The sequence below is a fragment of the Oryzias latipes genome, chromosome 23, assembly GCF_053564925.1.
Source record: "Oryzias latipes strain Hd-rR chromosome 23, Olatipes_Hd-rR_3.1".
Taxonomy (NCBI): domain Eukaryota; kingdom Metazoa; phylum Chordata; class Actinopteri; order Beloniformes; family Adrianichthyidae; genus Oryzias; species Oryzias latipes.
The window spans coordinates 23,402,506-23,418,081 of record NC_136259.1 but is presented as its reverse complement, the minus strand read 5'-3'; the positions used below and the strand labels follow the sequence as shown (position 1 = coordinate 23,418,081).

The 15,576-nt window shown below is 39.6% G+C and overlaps 3 protein-coding genes across 12 annotated transcripts in view; all 3 read right to left on the bottom strand.

Annotated features, from left to right (window-relative positions):
• The window catches only part of rassf3 (Ras association domain family member 3), a 58,536-nt gene extending 56,439 nt beyond the window's left edge, over positions 1-2,097 (bottom strand). Inside the window, exon 1 of the mRNA XM_023952372.2 lies at positions 1,464-2,097. Coding sequence (XP_023808140.1) covers positions 1,464-1,965 — 502 coding nt within the window. The 5' untranslated portion in view covers positions 1,966-2,097. The remainder of the gene's footprint in view (positions 1-1,463) is intronic.
• Positions 2,098-4,335: 2,238 nt separating this feature from the next.
• Positions 4,336-6,822, bottom strand: LOC101171794 (uncharacterized). The gene is made up of 6 exons (XM_004083220.5): positions 6,686-6,822; positions 5,621-6,020; positions 5,207-5,370; positions 4,973-5,131; positions 4,783-4,896; positions 4,336-4,703 (listed from the first exon to the last, which is right to left on the bottom strand). The coding sequence occupies exons 2-6, from the start codon at positions 6,009-6,011 to the stop codon at positions 4,659-4,661; spliced, it is 873 nt and encodes a 290-aa protein (XP_004083268.1). The 5' UTR covers positions 6,012-6,020; positions 6,686-6,822; the 3' UTR covers positions 4,336-4,658.
• Positions 6,823-11,337: 4,515 nt separating this feature from the next.
• The window catches only part of dgki (diacylglycerol kinase, iota), an 82,698-nt gene continuing 78,459 nt past the window's right edge, over positions 11,338-15,576 (bottom strand). For all 10 annotated transcript variants that reach the window (XM_023952272.2, XM_023952276.2, XM_023952274.2 and 7 more), the window contains one exon: positions 11,338-15,091. In XM_023952272.2, coding sequence (XP_023808040.1) covers positions 14,981-15,091 — 111 coding nt within the window. In that variant the 3' untranslated portion in view covers positions 11,338-14,980. The remainder of the gene's footprint in view (positions 15,092-15,576) is intronic.

The following is a 15,576-nucleotide window of genomic DNA, read 5'->3' as shown; positions in this document are numbered from 1 at the left end:
TCTGATAGTTAACAAATCAAACAACTCGAGATTCAAGGTGTTAAAGCCATTAAGCACGATTATAGTTTAACCTTTACCAGGTGAGAATCTCACATGACACTCATATTTTTAAGCCGTATTTAGCTTTTTACACATGTACAATGACTACATTTCCTACATTTCATAACCGAAAAACAAATATATGATTTTTAGGGTATTTTTTGTGTTTTTTTGTTTTTTTCTCACTGAAAACTGTTGATCCAACAGAATCGAAAAGACTTAAATTGAATCAGTGCACCTGCTCGAAGGATTTATCCCTTTGAACCGATATAACCAACATTCGGTTTGTCTGTAATCTGTTCATGAGTGACTGTTTGTGAGGTAGTAAATGGATCATTTTTGGTACGATGGAGGAAGAGTTACACGTCTGCAGAGAGGACAACAACGACTGCATTGCGCAGACCGACCATCTGCAGACATCATGAAGGTCTGACGCAGTCATGGATCCATCCATCCATCTTCTCAACCCTCTACGGGTTGCTGGAGCCTATCCCATCTAGTGCTGCGTGAAGGCGGGGTTCCCCCTAAACAGTCTGTCACGCAATTTAGAATAACCAATCAACCTATGAAGCAGCCGGGATTCGAACCTTCTCGCTTTGAGGCGAGAGTGCTAACCACTCTACCATCATGCAACTTTTTTTCTTGTGATTAATTTCAGGTTTTATGATCATAGGATTATGATCATAAAAATGAAGCCATGAATTGTCAACTTATACCGTAACCTTTAGGTGATGTCATTTCCTGTTTGATCCTACAGATGTTTATTTCCAACCCGCTTCACAGATTGGTTCTGTTGAACGTAAAACTGTTTCTTTTCTCCACGTGGTTCTGGATCATCGTTCTGACCCACTTTGGATGACAACCGTCATTTGTCCCATAGACACGCTGCCAAACCAGAAAGTTCCTGAACTCCAGACATCTTCAGCTAAAGAACTCAAACACGAGGAAACAAACCTGCCTCTTTATCTGCTCCTCGCCTCCATTGTTCCTGAAACAATGGCCGGCCGCTGAAGAACAGCCGTGCTCGCACTAGGCCATCCATCCACGCGGGCTCCTTCTAGAACCTGTCCCGCCGCATGCCACCTGCATTCCAGGTGTGAAGCATTCCTGAAGCTGTCACTCAGGGGAAGCCTGTCGCTCCTCCAGAAGGATTCTCTGATGGTTCTTGGTACCAGAACCACACGGTTGGATCTCAATAGTTTTTCTTGGGTTATTTTGGTCAGAACTTGAATAAACTCAGTTTTATTTTAAGACTTTATGTTATTTTTGGTTTTAAACATGTGATTTTGTTTAAGTTTGGTCTGAAAACTGAACTAAAAGTCAACAAATTAGGTAAAAAATAAAGTTTGTTTGTTCTGATCTAAAAAAGTCCCATTAGTCCAAGTTGATTTGACGTTTGATGAAGCTTCCAGCTCAGAACTCACCTGTACAGGTGAGCCCACCCTGCAGGATGAAGGCGCAGCAGACGTCACACCAGGTGAACTCCCCGGGCTCGAACGTGTGTCCCTCCCCAGACTCTTCCTTCACGCGGGGGTCCCTCTCTCCTGGGTTGAAGATGGTCCTGACGTCCGGGGGCCGGAAGCTCTTCTTCCTGCCCCGGTGCGGTCCGCCCTCGTACGCTTCTGCCCCGTTCCTGCCGTTGTAGCTCCTCGGTTTCGGCTTCCGTCCCTCCCCCCATGCGGCGTCCCGGCTCTCGGTGTCACCGTCGGTGGACGGCAAGGAGGGGTGCCGGCGCACCGGCCGCACCACCATGGCGCCCTTGTTGGCTTTGGGGAACCGCATCTTGGCCCCCGGCGGCGGCCACGTCGCCTCCGGGGCCTCGTGCGGAGGAGTCAGCCGCGACTTCTGGACGAACAGCGCCTGGACGCCCAGCGGGGAGTCGTCTGGGGCCGCGGGCCGCGTGGGGGAGTACTTTCCGTTGAACATCACAGAGTCCTCATCCTCTGCGGCGCCGCGGGGAAATGAGCGTCCGCGCGTGGCGCTCCCGCCGCCTGTCGTCAGAGAGCAGGTTCAGGCGGAGGCAGGAGAGGCGCGTGAACGGGTCGGATCTCATTTCCAGGAGCCGCTAAGGCAGAAAACTGCAGGCAGCCTGAAAGCCTGAAGTGAAGCCAGCCCCCTGTGGCCAGACCAGGAACTGCACTGTCAACTTATAGTTGGTTCCAAATTTTATGAACTTTGGGACTAAAAACATTAAATTAAAAAAAAAGATAACCCACAAACTTTAATGAAAATTGCAACAACATTTTTTTCCCAAATATTTTATGTTTCTCTAAAAATGCTGGTTATTTCTTTTTTTTCTTTTATAGGCTAATTACTTATTTTATTTTTATTAGTGTAATTCTTTGTTTTTAAACTACTTTTTTCCCTATTGTTTTATTCTGTTTAAATCACCCTTTATTGTAACTCTGGCTCTAATGAAAAATGCTAATAACTGGAATAAATAATATATTATTTATTTAACTTTTGTCATTTCTGTTTAGATTTTTATTGTGATTGTAAAAGGTTTGATTTACTGTCATTTACTGTTTAAATGTGTGTTTTTATTGTAAACTTCATCAAGTAAAAGTCTTTAATTTTATTTAGGTAAATGACACTAAAGAGGTCAAAGTTTTAAATAAGTCTTTAAAACGAATGAAACTGTTTTAGTGTTGTCCTTTTTGTGCCTCACATTGTAGAGAATAAGAATAAAAACTTCTGCAGCAGGAACATTTTATTTGGCACAGGATTTGATTTTATTTTGAAAGGAACTTGTATGTGCTGTTGTCAAAAGTATAATAAATTGAAACTGCTTCAAATAGAAACATGTGGATGAATATTTTTCTAAGTGATCAAGTGGGACTTGTTCACTGAGAAAATGAATGTCTAAAACAAGCATGTCCAAAGTCCGGCCTGGGATAAAATAACTTAGATTATTTTTTTGTACAAAAAAACGTTCTAGAAAAAAATAATAGCATAAATACATCAGTAAAGGACTTTTTTCATTAGCAGCTACATGAAGACAAGTGTTTTTCTCTGTCTTCAAAATGTGGCTAAAGATGCTACTTTAGGGCCCCCTAGTGGCCATAAGGCATACATGTCCAAAATTTGGTTTATGGGCCAAAAGCAACCCAGCCAGCTTTAGTGAAGTCGGTTATTTCAATAATCGCGCATTTTGTGGTACAAGGACCAAATTTTGCACAGAAGGGCGTTAGCCAGGAGATAATCCAAGATTTTTCAAATACATGTAATGTACATGTAATACTATTTTGTAGGGACACCTCAAGTTTAAAGACTTCCTTTTTTTCATGAACAGCCCACGTTGTTGAGATTGGGGCAACTATTTTTTGTAAGAATAAGTGTATGGCTGCCATTTATTAATAATCTGGTAACTAGCGTGTTTTTCGGAAAGAGAAACTAACTCCATGTCAAATTTGGTGCTCGTACCACAAAATGACCGATTAGTCACCGGCTTCGCTGACTGTCAATCCTAACCCTGAAGAACCCACAGGGTCAAATTTGGCAAAAATGTTATATACATTTTATAGATTTATGTATTTATGTTTTCTTATTTTCTGATAATTTTTGGTTTGTTTCTTCAACTTGGGAATCAGCAAAGGTCAAAATGATTTTGAAGCCCAGAAGAAAGTCGCTCTTGGGTTCTCCAGGGTTAATCCGTCCTGCAGCGTCCCTCAATAAATGTATTATGGCTGTTTGCATTGGAGGCATGAACTCTATGCATCCACAAAAAGGCTTTAATGGGAGGTTTTTGTTTTGTTTTATTTGCAACTGAAATCTTTTTACCTCCTCCTTTTACATCCCACCATAATTACCTGAACACTCATCCTGAACATTTCCTAAATTGTTTATTTTAAGCATAAACACAGAACAAATACACAAAAAAAAACATTAGAAAACAAATATATTTAAGATACTGACTCATAAATTGATTGGAAAACCAATAAAATAAGATGAATCCTAACCATAAATAGACATTTTTACATTGAATACACAGTGATATTCATGTTTATTGGGTTAACTGAATTTATTTAATTCCTGGACTAAATTATTCAAATAAACTAAAAAAAATGCTTAACATTAAAATAAATTGTAATTATTTTTACATTTGCTATTATTTTACTTTAAAAAGAAACATTTTGGGATGTTTATCGATTCACAATAGAGGCAGAAACCAAAATCCCTTTCAAAATAAAAGGTTTTACAGCTTTTGTAAAGTTCCACAGATTTATAGGCTAAATCTGAATTATGCCTCAAATGCAGCAGTAAAAATCAGAAAAAACACAACCAGATGAGACTAAATGGTAATGAAACAAGTTTTAATAATTCAAAACTAAGATTCACAGACAGACAAATTCAGCACCAATCATTTGATGGATTTTATTTTGGTTTTGGAGAAAGTGCAGTTGCTAATGGCTCTGTTTGAAGTACCACAGATTTCATTTAAAGATAAACTTAATGGTCATTAACTTCATTAATGCTACAAAAATAACTCCTCAATGTTTTTTAAGTATATATTGAAGATAGAGGAGCTGCTTCGGCACACACAACACCAAGTCTGAATTTGGCCTGCATCTTTGAGGCGTGGCCTCCAGGAGGCGCCGCCACCTCTGGAAGAACCCCCGTCACTCCACTTCCTCCTCTTCCTCCCCGCTGTGGAGTTCTGCTTCCTGTAAAACCAGATGGTGAAGGAAAACCGTGAGTCAGTGAGTCAGGCGGCTCGTCAAAATAAGAGCATGAAACACGTACGTGTTGACTCTGCTGCTGCACCCAGTGTGAGTAATGCTGCCGAAGATACGCGGCTCCAAAGTTCAGCATGCGGCTCGAGGGGAGGGTGTCCACCGCTGACAGACGACTAGTGATCTGGCGGGAAAAAAAACGGCATAGGCTCATCAAGATATCGGTTTTCCACAAAAGGAAAAGATAAATCTCGTCTCACCTCGCACGCCACAGCGACCTGAGTTTCTGTGGACGCTTGGGGCCTCAGATCGTCCGATCTGGAGTTTCTGTAGCCTATCCTCTCCAGGAAGGTGGTCAGGAGGTTCTCAAAGAAGCTGTAGCTGAACAGAACTGTGGGGTTGACCTTTTCCTCTTCCATCTGCAGACACACAAAAGCATGAATCACTTTGGTGGCTTTTTTCCCCTCAGAAACCCCGCCTGGAGCATTTCCTACCTTCTGGTTGAGCATGTCGCCGCTTTCCCGCAGCAGCAGGCCGATGAGCTTCTCCAGGTCTCCCTCTCCGCCGTCTGACTCATACTCATCGGTCGCTATGAACTCGACTTCATCGGCGATGCCCGTCAGACGCTTGGCCACTTTTTCAAACTCATTCTCTGCAGCTGGAGGACAAAATCTGGAGTCATCAGGGGTTTCTGACTTTTCCAAAACGGTTTTAGCTTCAGTTCATACAAAAAAAGGGTTTCATCTGAATTAAAGTGAAATAATTATTTGGAAAAACTGACATTTTTATTCACATTTCTTTTCTGAAAATGGATCTTTTTCTATTTAGCTTTTTGATTTTGTTTTACTTTGAAAATCTTCAGAGTTTTACTTCATAGTGACAGAAATGAGACTTTGATTTCCACTCACTTTTTTCCGGTAAGAAACTTCTGAGCAGAACTTTGGGTTCAGGAGCAGCTTTGGGTTCTGGTTCTGGTTCTTCTGTTTTGGGACTAATACATTTTCCGATGATGGGTATGCGCCTCCAGCCCTTTTTCCTCTTGTTCTTCCCCTTCCTGTTTGGCTCTTTGGTGGTTCCTTCGTTGTCTGGCGCCGGAGCGTTTGCAGCCGGGTTAGTCTCTGCCGGGTTAGGCTCCTCCAGGGCCTCTGGGCTCCTCTTCAGCTGCCGCCGCTGGGCAAAGGCCCTCATTAGTTTATGCTCCATCGTATTCTCTATGTCCTCCAGGTCTGAGGCGGATATGGGGTCCAGAACCGTGGCTCCAGCAGAGCCGTTGATGCCTTCCATGTGCCCGTTGGTCATGCTGGTTTACTGTAGGGGTGGGAAGCCAGCGGGTGTTAGTCAGCAGGTTCTGACTCTGAAGTGAATGGAAATGTTACGAAATACTTCTGACAAACACAAAAATATGAGCAAAGTCTGCTGAGGGGATTTTCAAACTAAAAGAATCAAAAATCCCCTTTGATTCCTTTTTATTATCAAAATAAAACCTCAGATTCCCTGGGAACCCATTAATTGACACTTGTAGTAAATCTCTGCATTTAAGAGGGTGGAAACTGTACACATTTGTGTTTTCTGTGCCATCATAACGATTAACAGTCCTATTTAAATATAATGACAAAAAAAGAAAAGAAAAAACATCTTTTCCGTTTTTATGAAGACACAAGAGGAAACTTAAAGTTCAGCGGAAATCGAGTCACGACAGTTCAGGCCGATTTACGACAACTGACAGAAAAGGTTTCGACGAAAAACAAAATAAAAACAAAAAAACTGACAAGAACCGACAGCCGCCACGACAAAAACTAAAGATAAAGTTGGGACAAATTATTCGAATAAAAATAAAGAAGAAAAGTATTTAAGATGAAAACGCCGGAAAAGCTTTAAAGTTAAAACAAACAAGTTTCGGTTATATTTTAAAAGGGACACATTAAATGCGCTCTTAGCTCATATTTTCGTTAATAACGTAAACTAAAACTTACGTTTAATGCTTGTAGAAACCTTTGAAGACGATTTGAAGTCCGACTGCAACCACTTCTGATCATCGACTAACTTTTCGACCTGCGATTATTGAGCTTTAAGCAAGGGGGCGTGGCGTAGTGACGTAGTATCACGTCACAGAGGTTTATTCTCAGAATCGAAACAATTTTAAAAGAAAGCAGGGGGGTATTCCAGGAAGCATGTTATGCTAGCTCCCACGGTAAGTGTGAGGCTAAGGAAGTTGATAACCTCAGCTTTCGGTACCAGAAATGGAGGTATGTTCCAGAGTAGGTCAAGTTGCTATAGCAACATAACCTGGTCCGGAGCAGGTTTAGTTGAAGTTTATTTTGTTTTCAGAGAGGTGAAGCAGCATGGCGTGTCCATTTGAAGATGATTTAGTGGATGAAGAAGCTCAGATAATACTTTTTCCACCGTGAGAGGCTGATAAGACAATGTATGGATGTTGGAAAGATAAACTTTGTTGATCTAACTTAATCATTTGCTTCAGTTAAGATAATTAAAAAAATCATTTTTTTGTTAAGTCAGTTTAAAAATAACACGTAGTTCAGTTCAGACAGTTATTTTACTTTGATGGAATTTCCTAAAATAATTGCATACACACTGTGTCTAGCGCTGCGTTCATTTAGACATATGAGAGTTCAAGAATTATAATTAATTAAGATGGAAAAAAGATTAATTGAATTGGAGTAATATGACATTTAGTTAGATAAATATGTAAATTTGAGTTGTATAAACAATTATTGAGTTTTATAGACGTAAGAAATTAGGTTGAATAAACTTAACTCAATTACTTGTTACCAATAAGTAATTCATTTATGGTAAGTGGGCAAAATTGGATAAGTTATATATATATATGCGTCACAAGGAAAATGGAAGATCAGAAACTCGTGCGTTTACTTTGTCTGTTCTTCTACTACAAGCAGAAACTCTTTCTTTTGATGATGCAGCCATATTATTTTTTTGATGGACCTATAATCTTTATACGCCCTCATTAAAAGCTCAGACTCCGTCTCACTGAAGTGTCGCGCTCCCTTTTTTTCTCCACACGTTTCCATGGTGACTCTGTGAATCGGCGATCCATTGAGAATGTCTTTATGTACATGCCGTGCACGTGCATTAACCCAGGGTTACCAAGTCGAGTGTAATTACACCAACTCATATCCGGTCTATTGGAATCGACATACCCAGAGTAAGCAAGTTCAGGCGGATTTCAGCCAGAGTTCAGGGTTAAAGTCAGGCTAGTTTAAACATGCTTCCTGGAATACCCGTCAGGTTTTCATTCATTCATTCATTTTCTACCGTTTTTCCCTTTCGGGGTCACGGTGTTGCCGGAGCCTATCCCGGCCACTTGTGGGCGAAGGCAGGGGACAACATGGACAGGTCGCCAGTCTGTCGCAGGGTAGAATGTTCACGAACACACACCCATTCACTCTCACACTCACACCTAGGGACAATTTAGAGTTGCCAATCAACCTATGAAGCATGTTTTTGATGTTCTCAGGTTTTATGTATTTAATTTCAAAGAGTATGATTTTCTACCAAAGTGTTTTTAAGCTACACGAATGTAGAACTTTCAAAATGTTGAATTTGTGTAAAATGTGATCCTAATTGCTTTGAGTTGTTCCATAGATTTGATGTCTCAGGTTTTAATTTTATAAGTGAGGGTTGAATTTAATTGTTGTTGTGTTATTCTGTTGTAACCACACAATCAGTAAAAACAGTCTTCATTGTAAAAAAAAACAAAAACAAGAAAATTCAAAAGAAATCTCTTTTTTTATACGCATCTCATTTAAAACAAAAGTTTGTCAGTTAACACAGAATACATTTGATTTTATCCATTTCTTTATTTTATTTTAACATCCATAGTCTTGGTGTTCGGTTTTATAACAACCCTAAATAGATTACTAACATGCATGAATACTAAAAATCAAATTATTAATAAAAGATATCAGCGTATATTTAAATTAACGGTCGGTGATTTTTTTCGTTCAAAAAGTATTACAGTTTATTTGTACAAAACATTTACAGGAATCTATTCAACTATAATAAAACAAATAACTCCATACATGTCATCATATGAATTTACTGTTTTCTGACAGTTTTACTTTATAAAAAATCTTCTTTTTTTTAATGGTGGAAGCTTTTACTTTGAAATGATAACATTTATTTCTAAAAAAGTAGGCAGAGGAAGCAAAAGGAGGAAATAGGTGAAATATTGTTTACTAGTCTGGACTTGTCCTGGTTGAAGACGATAAACTGTTTTGTCACAAACGAAACCAGGTCAGTCTGGAGTGACGCTGTGAGTGTCACTTCAGGTTTCTCAAGAAACAATACGATTAAATTATTTTTTTAATTAGCCATAAAGAGAAAAAAACAGAGTATAAATCTTTATAATTTACACAAAATTGTGTCCCCAGAATAAGTGTGTCGGACACGGCCCTCGGTTGGTTCAGATCTTATTTATATGGCGGGAGTTTTTCTGCCCAACGAAAGATTTTTCACCGCTGAGACGTCGTTCCTCGGGGTCTCCATGAGTCATGTAAAACTTGACATGACGTGTTCTCATGTGATGGTTTCCTCTGCTGGTTTTTTCCATAAGTCCTGGAAGCGTCCAGACTGATGGGAGAAGAAAAATAAATACTGAAACTGCAGCTTCAGAAGTTCTTCAGTGAAAGGTTTAGGAAACCTGAGAGAAAGAACCCTTCTGAAGAACACTGGGAGAAGGTTCCAGGATATGTGACAGATGCAGGGTCCCAAGTCTGTTGAGCATAGTTGTGGCCTCACCATCACTGCTGGAGTCATCAGTGTTTGTGAGGAGAAGGGAACTTTTGAAAGGAAATTCCAACTAACAGGAAGGAAAACTTACATCAGACGCACAACATTTTTAATGAAACTATCAAATGTTGGTTCTAAATTTCACAAAATGTTCATCTATAAATAGAAAAAATACATAAAACGGTGGAGTAGATGATAGACGAACCGTTATACCAAATTTAAAAGTGCTGGCACACATGTTCCCACATTCAGATAACGATCTTTTAAATCATTTTTTTGAGTTTATACAAACAGAAAACAAACCCCAAAGTAAATATAAGTAGGTTTGACATGTTACCAATGTCTACGGCTATTTTAAGTAGGTTTGTCGTGTTCATCCATCCATCAATAGTCCGAACCTTCTCAATCAGTTTTGGGGTAATGAGGTTGCTGGAGCCTATCCTCACCACTGTTGGGTGAAGGCGGGGTTCAGCCTGGATGACATTCATCCAAAACACACTCATATTCACACCAAAGGGGGCAATTTACAGACATTGATCAACATATGAAGCATGTCTGTGGAGTGTGGGAGGAAACACAGAACATGCAAACGCCACACAGAAAAACCCGGCCGGGATTCGAATCATAATTTTTTCTGTGAGGTGGGAGCGCTACACCACAGCACAGCTCTCGTGTAGATAAACCTGAAAAAAATATAAAGAAAATTTCAAGTCCATTAAGATACTAACGTATACGCTCACTGAGTTTCCGATTTACCGGAAAATTACAGTTTTTTTCTTGTTTATATATGACTTTTTCTCATAAATTTACGTGTTTTAAATTTGTAAATTAACGCCATTATTCTCACAATTTAAAAATTATGAATATTTTCTCATAAGTTTAGGACATTAAAGTCCTACTTAAAAAAAAAAGGTTTTGTTTGTCAAATGTCGTAAATTTGAACACATGCTAACAATTGTTTTTAATGCTAAACATAATGTGACCAATTTGCCAAAGTAATAACATTTTACCAAAACTATGAATCCACTTTATTCTGATGAAAACATAGATGATTTATAAAAAAAAAGATTACGGTACCTAAATTTTTCTAAAGACAAAACAATGAAACGCAATGCATTGTGGTCTATAATCACCAATCTAGTGGGCATCGATGCACACTGTTTCTTCAGGGACTTCTGGGAAATTTTGGGATTGTGGATTCGGACACCTCGACAAAATGATGAACCCCATGATATAGTGTACTAAGTAGTGAGGGATTTCGGACAAGCTGAGAATTTTAGCACGCTAAAAAGTGAGTTTGTGACATGCTAATGTTATATTTCCTTAAATTAGCATGTTTAGATGGAAAAAAACAAAAATACTGTCGAAGCACAAAAGAACTGTAACAGTTAGCATATAACCTACACATAAAAATGTTTGCAGTAATAAAATGGCATCATGCTAAAGAAAAAGATGATAAACCAGAGATACGCACAAAAAATTAGCACAATCGTTAAAACAGCTATAAGCATCAATGCTAAACCAAACTAGCTAGCAGGCTAAACCAGGACAACAGTGAGCGGGAAATGTTTAAACCTAAAATATTTAGGCGTTTTAAGCAAAAAAATATCAAAAAGGTTTTATTAACATTGGATGTTATAATGTTAACCAATAAACAAATATTAAAAACATCAACAGGCCCAAGTGTTTTGAGCATTTTCTGAATCCATTCTTTTTATTTGCTGAATATCAACACATCCAGCTGTGCCTGTTTATCTTTTTGAAATAATTAAAGCAGCATATGAATCAAATTTTAATTCAAATTTTATCACCAACGCAAACATCACAGTAAAAAGTGGAAAGCAAACAAATAAGCATATCAGCACTACCAATACATTTTATTAACATATCTTAATAAAAAATAATTTTAGTCTGTTCAAAATGTATTTTATATGATCTATTTCACAAAATGTGGACATTGTAAAATAATACTTTCTTTTATATACATCAGTTCCTAAACGATGCTAACACAAATTGTGTGTGTTTTATAGTCACTTTAAACACAAACAGTATAGTGTGACTTTCTCAAGGTCACTTTTTACCAGTAACATATTTATTTCTGTGTGAATTATTCTTGAAAATAAACTTTAAAAAAAAGGAAAAAAATGAGGAAACTGCTGTGTATTAAAAGAGGGAGTTTACCAACATTCACCCAAACAGGAAGTAAAATCAGACAAACAACAGCATCACAAATCGATAAAACAACAAACTTCAAGTAATCCCATTGTAATCAGCAGCAGAAAAGAAAAATACAAAAGCAAAACACAAACAAAAACACACAACACATGCCCAACAATAGAAGAAAAGCAGCTATAAAACTTTTGAAATTATAATAATTTAATAATTTGAACAACAAGAATGCCATTCGTTTTGTAATGACCAGAAAACATATCCGAAGTAAAAAAATGCCATGCACTGTGATGAAAGACACTTGAATTCAAACGTATGCATCTACCCCATAGAAAGTGTGTAGGAATGAGTGTGGCTGTCGCTCACTTTCAGTTCAGAGCAACACTTTTAAACACAAAAACTCCAAAGGAAGCGCTCTCAATCAGGTATTTCAGCAGCCGCTGTGGAAGTCCCGCCTTGAAAATAAAAGGAAATTCCAAAAATAAAAAAACAATCCCTCCATTAAAGCCAGCACATATTTGACTTTTTTTACATTTCCAAAGAGAAAAAAATAGTTTTAAAAGCCTTTATTTGTCGATAAGTAACACTGTGGGTCGCCGCTGCACCTACAAGCAGAGTTTCCACAACGGCTAAACGCCATCCCAACAAAAACGCCAACAATTTTTTATTTGAACATTAAAAAAAATCACTTTTGTTAGCAACAGTTCACACCGTCGGAGATGCCGCGGCATCTGTCCTTTGACATTCATGCACACAAAATGAAAACCAAGAAAATAACAAGAAGAACCTCAACCGGCACTGAAGTAACATTGCACATTCAAAACTCCTCTGTGCTAAATGCTCGACTATGTTAAAACATTAATGTAATGTAAACGTTTCATACAGAAATGCAAAAACCCAAAAGTTATTCATCTATATTGCATTGAATATGGCTCAGATGATGATGTTTTTTTTGTTTTGTTAGGTAGCTGGAGAAAACGTACGTCAGATATGTGTGTAGCGCCGTCTTATTTTTGATAACTGGCTCCGCCTCACGCACAGAAGAAACACGCCTGCTCTTAGGGCCCTTTTTATCTGATATGGACTTGGCGCCGTTAGCCCGCACAGGTAAAACCATGTTGGATCAGAAACATCACGAATGAAGGAAGTTGCTGTGGGGTTCAGGGGTCGTGACCTTTTAATTTTACTGGCTGATGTTATTTGCATTTACGCGAGACCCAGCGCATACATTGATTGAGATTCATGTCGGCCGCACATATTTAAAGTTAAAGTCCCGTTAGGCGTCACGCACCTCGGTGTGTGAAGATTGTTCTCCGCAGTTGCCCCATCCCCTCGGATGGGGTTTGCTGAAGACACCGCCGCCCTCAGAGAGCATTTATTGTATCAACCCTAACCGCGATCCTAACCTTAACCCTTCCCCCAGGTCGGTGCGGTCAAAAAAAGTTCAGCACTGGCCGCACATTTTAAGAAAATGTCATGCAAATGGTCACTTTGTTTGTTTGTTACCCCCACATCTGCGTCAATTCTGGCCTGTCTCCCCACCATTGACTGGATATGCGAACTGGACTGAGTAGCCCCTCCCCTCTCGTCAATTTTCTTTTCTCTGCTCTTTGGAACTGCTGTGACAATTGAATTTCCCCAATATGGGATCAATAAAGGAAAGTATATCTAAATCCCCCCTGGCGTTCCAAACAGGAAGTGCCCGTTGGCTCCAAGAAGCCAAAATCCTGTCGACTTCTATGGGCAACTCCAGTGTCTTCATGATTTCCAGATATCCGAGCTCTGCTCATGACTGGTTACCTGGTTCAGGTGTGTCCAGCCAATTAGAACAAGCCAGGGCGGGGCCATGGCGGAAAACACGCAGGAATGCGGCCCCCAGGGCCGGGAGTCGCCCGTCCCTGTTCTTGATAATCCTCATTTTTTCCCGGTTTTGTTTTGTTCTGAACTGGGCCATCGGGCGACTCGTTAAATGTAGGTGGTCCTACGTCCAAAACGTTTGATTGACAGAGGTCATGTAGCCTGCTTTCAAGTGGTAGAGGTGTGGCTTTCCACTGAGCTCACTCCTGATTGGTCAGAGCGGTTGATATAGAAACTCAGGCCGACTTGGACCAATCACTGGTTACTGGCGATGTCCGTATCACAAGAAAAATGCCAACTGTATTGACCTCATTTGGTTGGAGTCATTTTCCGCAGGTGAGGTCACACTCACTCGGTCCAATTCTCCTTTATAAGTCAGCAACAGGTTCTGGTCCAGAAGCAACATGACGGTTCTGTCACGATTTGTTCATTTTGTAGACAAACAAGTTTAAATGGGGACTTTTTGGGATGTTTGTAACAGAAGCTGCTTTAAATCCAAACATAGCGATAAAGTTTGATGATTATTTAGATGGAAAAAAGTGAAAAATAAAAAAAAGTGTCACTTCTTTTTATATTTGCAGGTTTTTTAACTATAAGATTCTGAACATCACTGTTCTGTACACACACACAAGCATAGTGAAGATCAAAATATTTTTTTTGTTTGCTTTAGTTAAATAAGAAAATAGAAGCTTATTGGATTTAAAGATTTTTTTCCCATGATTCTCAGCGAGATAACTGCAACATTAAATTAAATCACACAATCTGTCACACACCTAGGTGTGTGAAATTTGTTCTCTGCATTTGACCCCTCCCCTGGGGGAGCGGCGAGCTGCAGACACAGCTACTTGGTGGATTTAATGCTGAGGGAGGCATTGGGTCCCATTTTTAAAGTCTTTGGTATGACTCGGCATGGGTTTGAACCCACTACCTTCCAGTCACAGGGCGGACACTCTACCACAAGGCCACTGAGCTGGTTATTTGACAGGAAAAACTTTCAAATGTTTGTGGACTTTTTTCATAAATGTGATTTCTAACCACGAAAAAGGTAAAAAGACGGAGAAACAAGGTAGAAAAAAAGCTGGAACCATCAGAGTCATCTCTTTGGCACAAAGGGTTTCATGGGATAAATACAGCTTCATAAGCTTTTATTTTGAAAGATTTTTTGTTTTGACGCTGAAGCACTGAAGAATCGTGAAACGTAAGCGGAGCCGGGGAGCTCGTTGTGGCCGGTGAAATTGCACTTGCATCCTGAACTATTCAAGGTAAGACAGTCCGTCCATCAGCACAATCAATAAATAGAAACACAAATAAATAAATACAAATAAATATTGAAGCGGTCAAATATCCGCCGCCACAGCAGCGAGGCAGTCCAGCGCTTCTCTGCAGCCAAGAGTTCGTCTCAGTTTCACTCCCACTTATGTTCAGCTACGAGTGTGCAGAGTCCATGTGTGTGTGTGTGGGTGTGTGTGTGCGCCTCAAACGGCCGTCTCCAGGTCCTCCTTGCTGGAAGGGGGCGGCGGCCTTCGGGAGCTCAGGTAGTTGGAGAGTTCGGCGTCTTCCTGTGCTTGGTCTGCAGGCGTCTTCCCCTGAACACAAACGACACAAGAAGATCCATCAGAACTTCTCCTGAAGCCCGAGGATTTGGAAATCCGAGGTTTTAAGAACCAAGAGACACGGATTTGGATCAACTTTAACACTTTGTGATTCAGGGTTTCAAAAGAACCAATAGGAATTCATCAAATATTTATGTTTTTTTTTTAAAGATATTTAGTAAATCTCTTCAGGAAAAACTGCCTTTTGGCTGTGACACTGAGCCAACAGTTTTTTTTTCCAACAGTTGAACTTTCACCTTTGTGAGCTCGCGCCATAAAACCCGCCTAAAGGGCCTATTTGATGCTTTTCTTAAGCCTTTCAGGGTAAACTATATCTGTATGTATGATAATTTATTACCTTTGGCACACTAAAGAGTAAAATTTAAAATTAAAATATGAGTGATTTCCGCAGCTCATTTTCCAACTCGGAAGAAAGACGAGTTGATCTCTGAGGCCCCGCCTTTTGCTCCATGTGGGTG

Excerpts from the sequence above, each read along its gene's own strand:
- LOC101171794 (XM_004083220.5), bottom strand. The coding sequence starts at position 6,011 with ATGACCAACGGGCACATGGAAGGCATCAACGGCTCTGCTGGAGCCACG. Across the intron at positions 5,371-5,620 it reads AAGTTTCTTACCGGAAAAAA|CTGCAGAGAATGAGTTTGAA; the intron begins GTGAGTGGAAAT and ends TTTGTCCTCCAG. Across the intron at positions 5,132-5,206 it reads GCGACATGCTCAACCAGAAG|ATGGAAGAGGAAAAGGTCAA; the intron begins GTAGGAAATGCT and ends GTGTGTCTGCAG.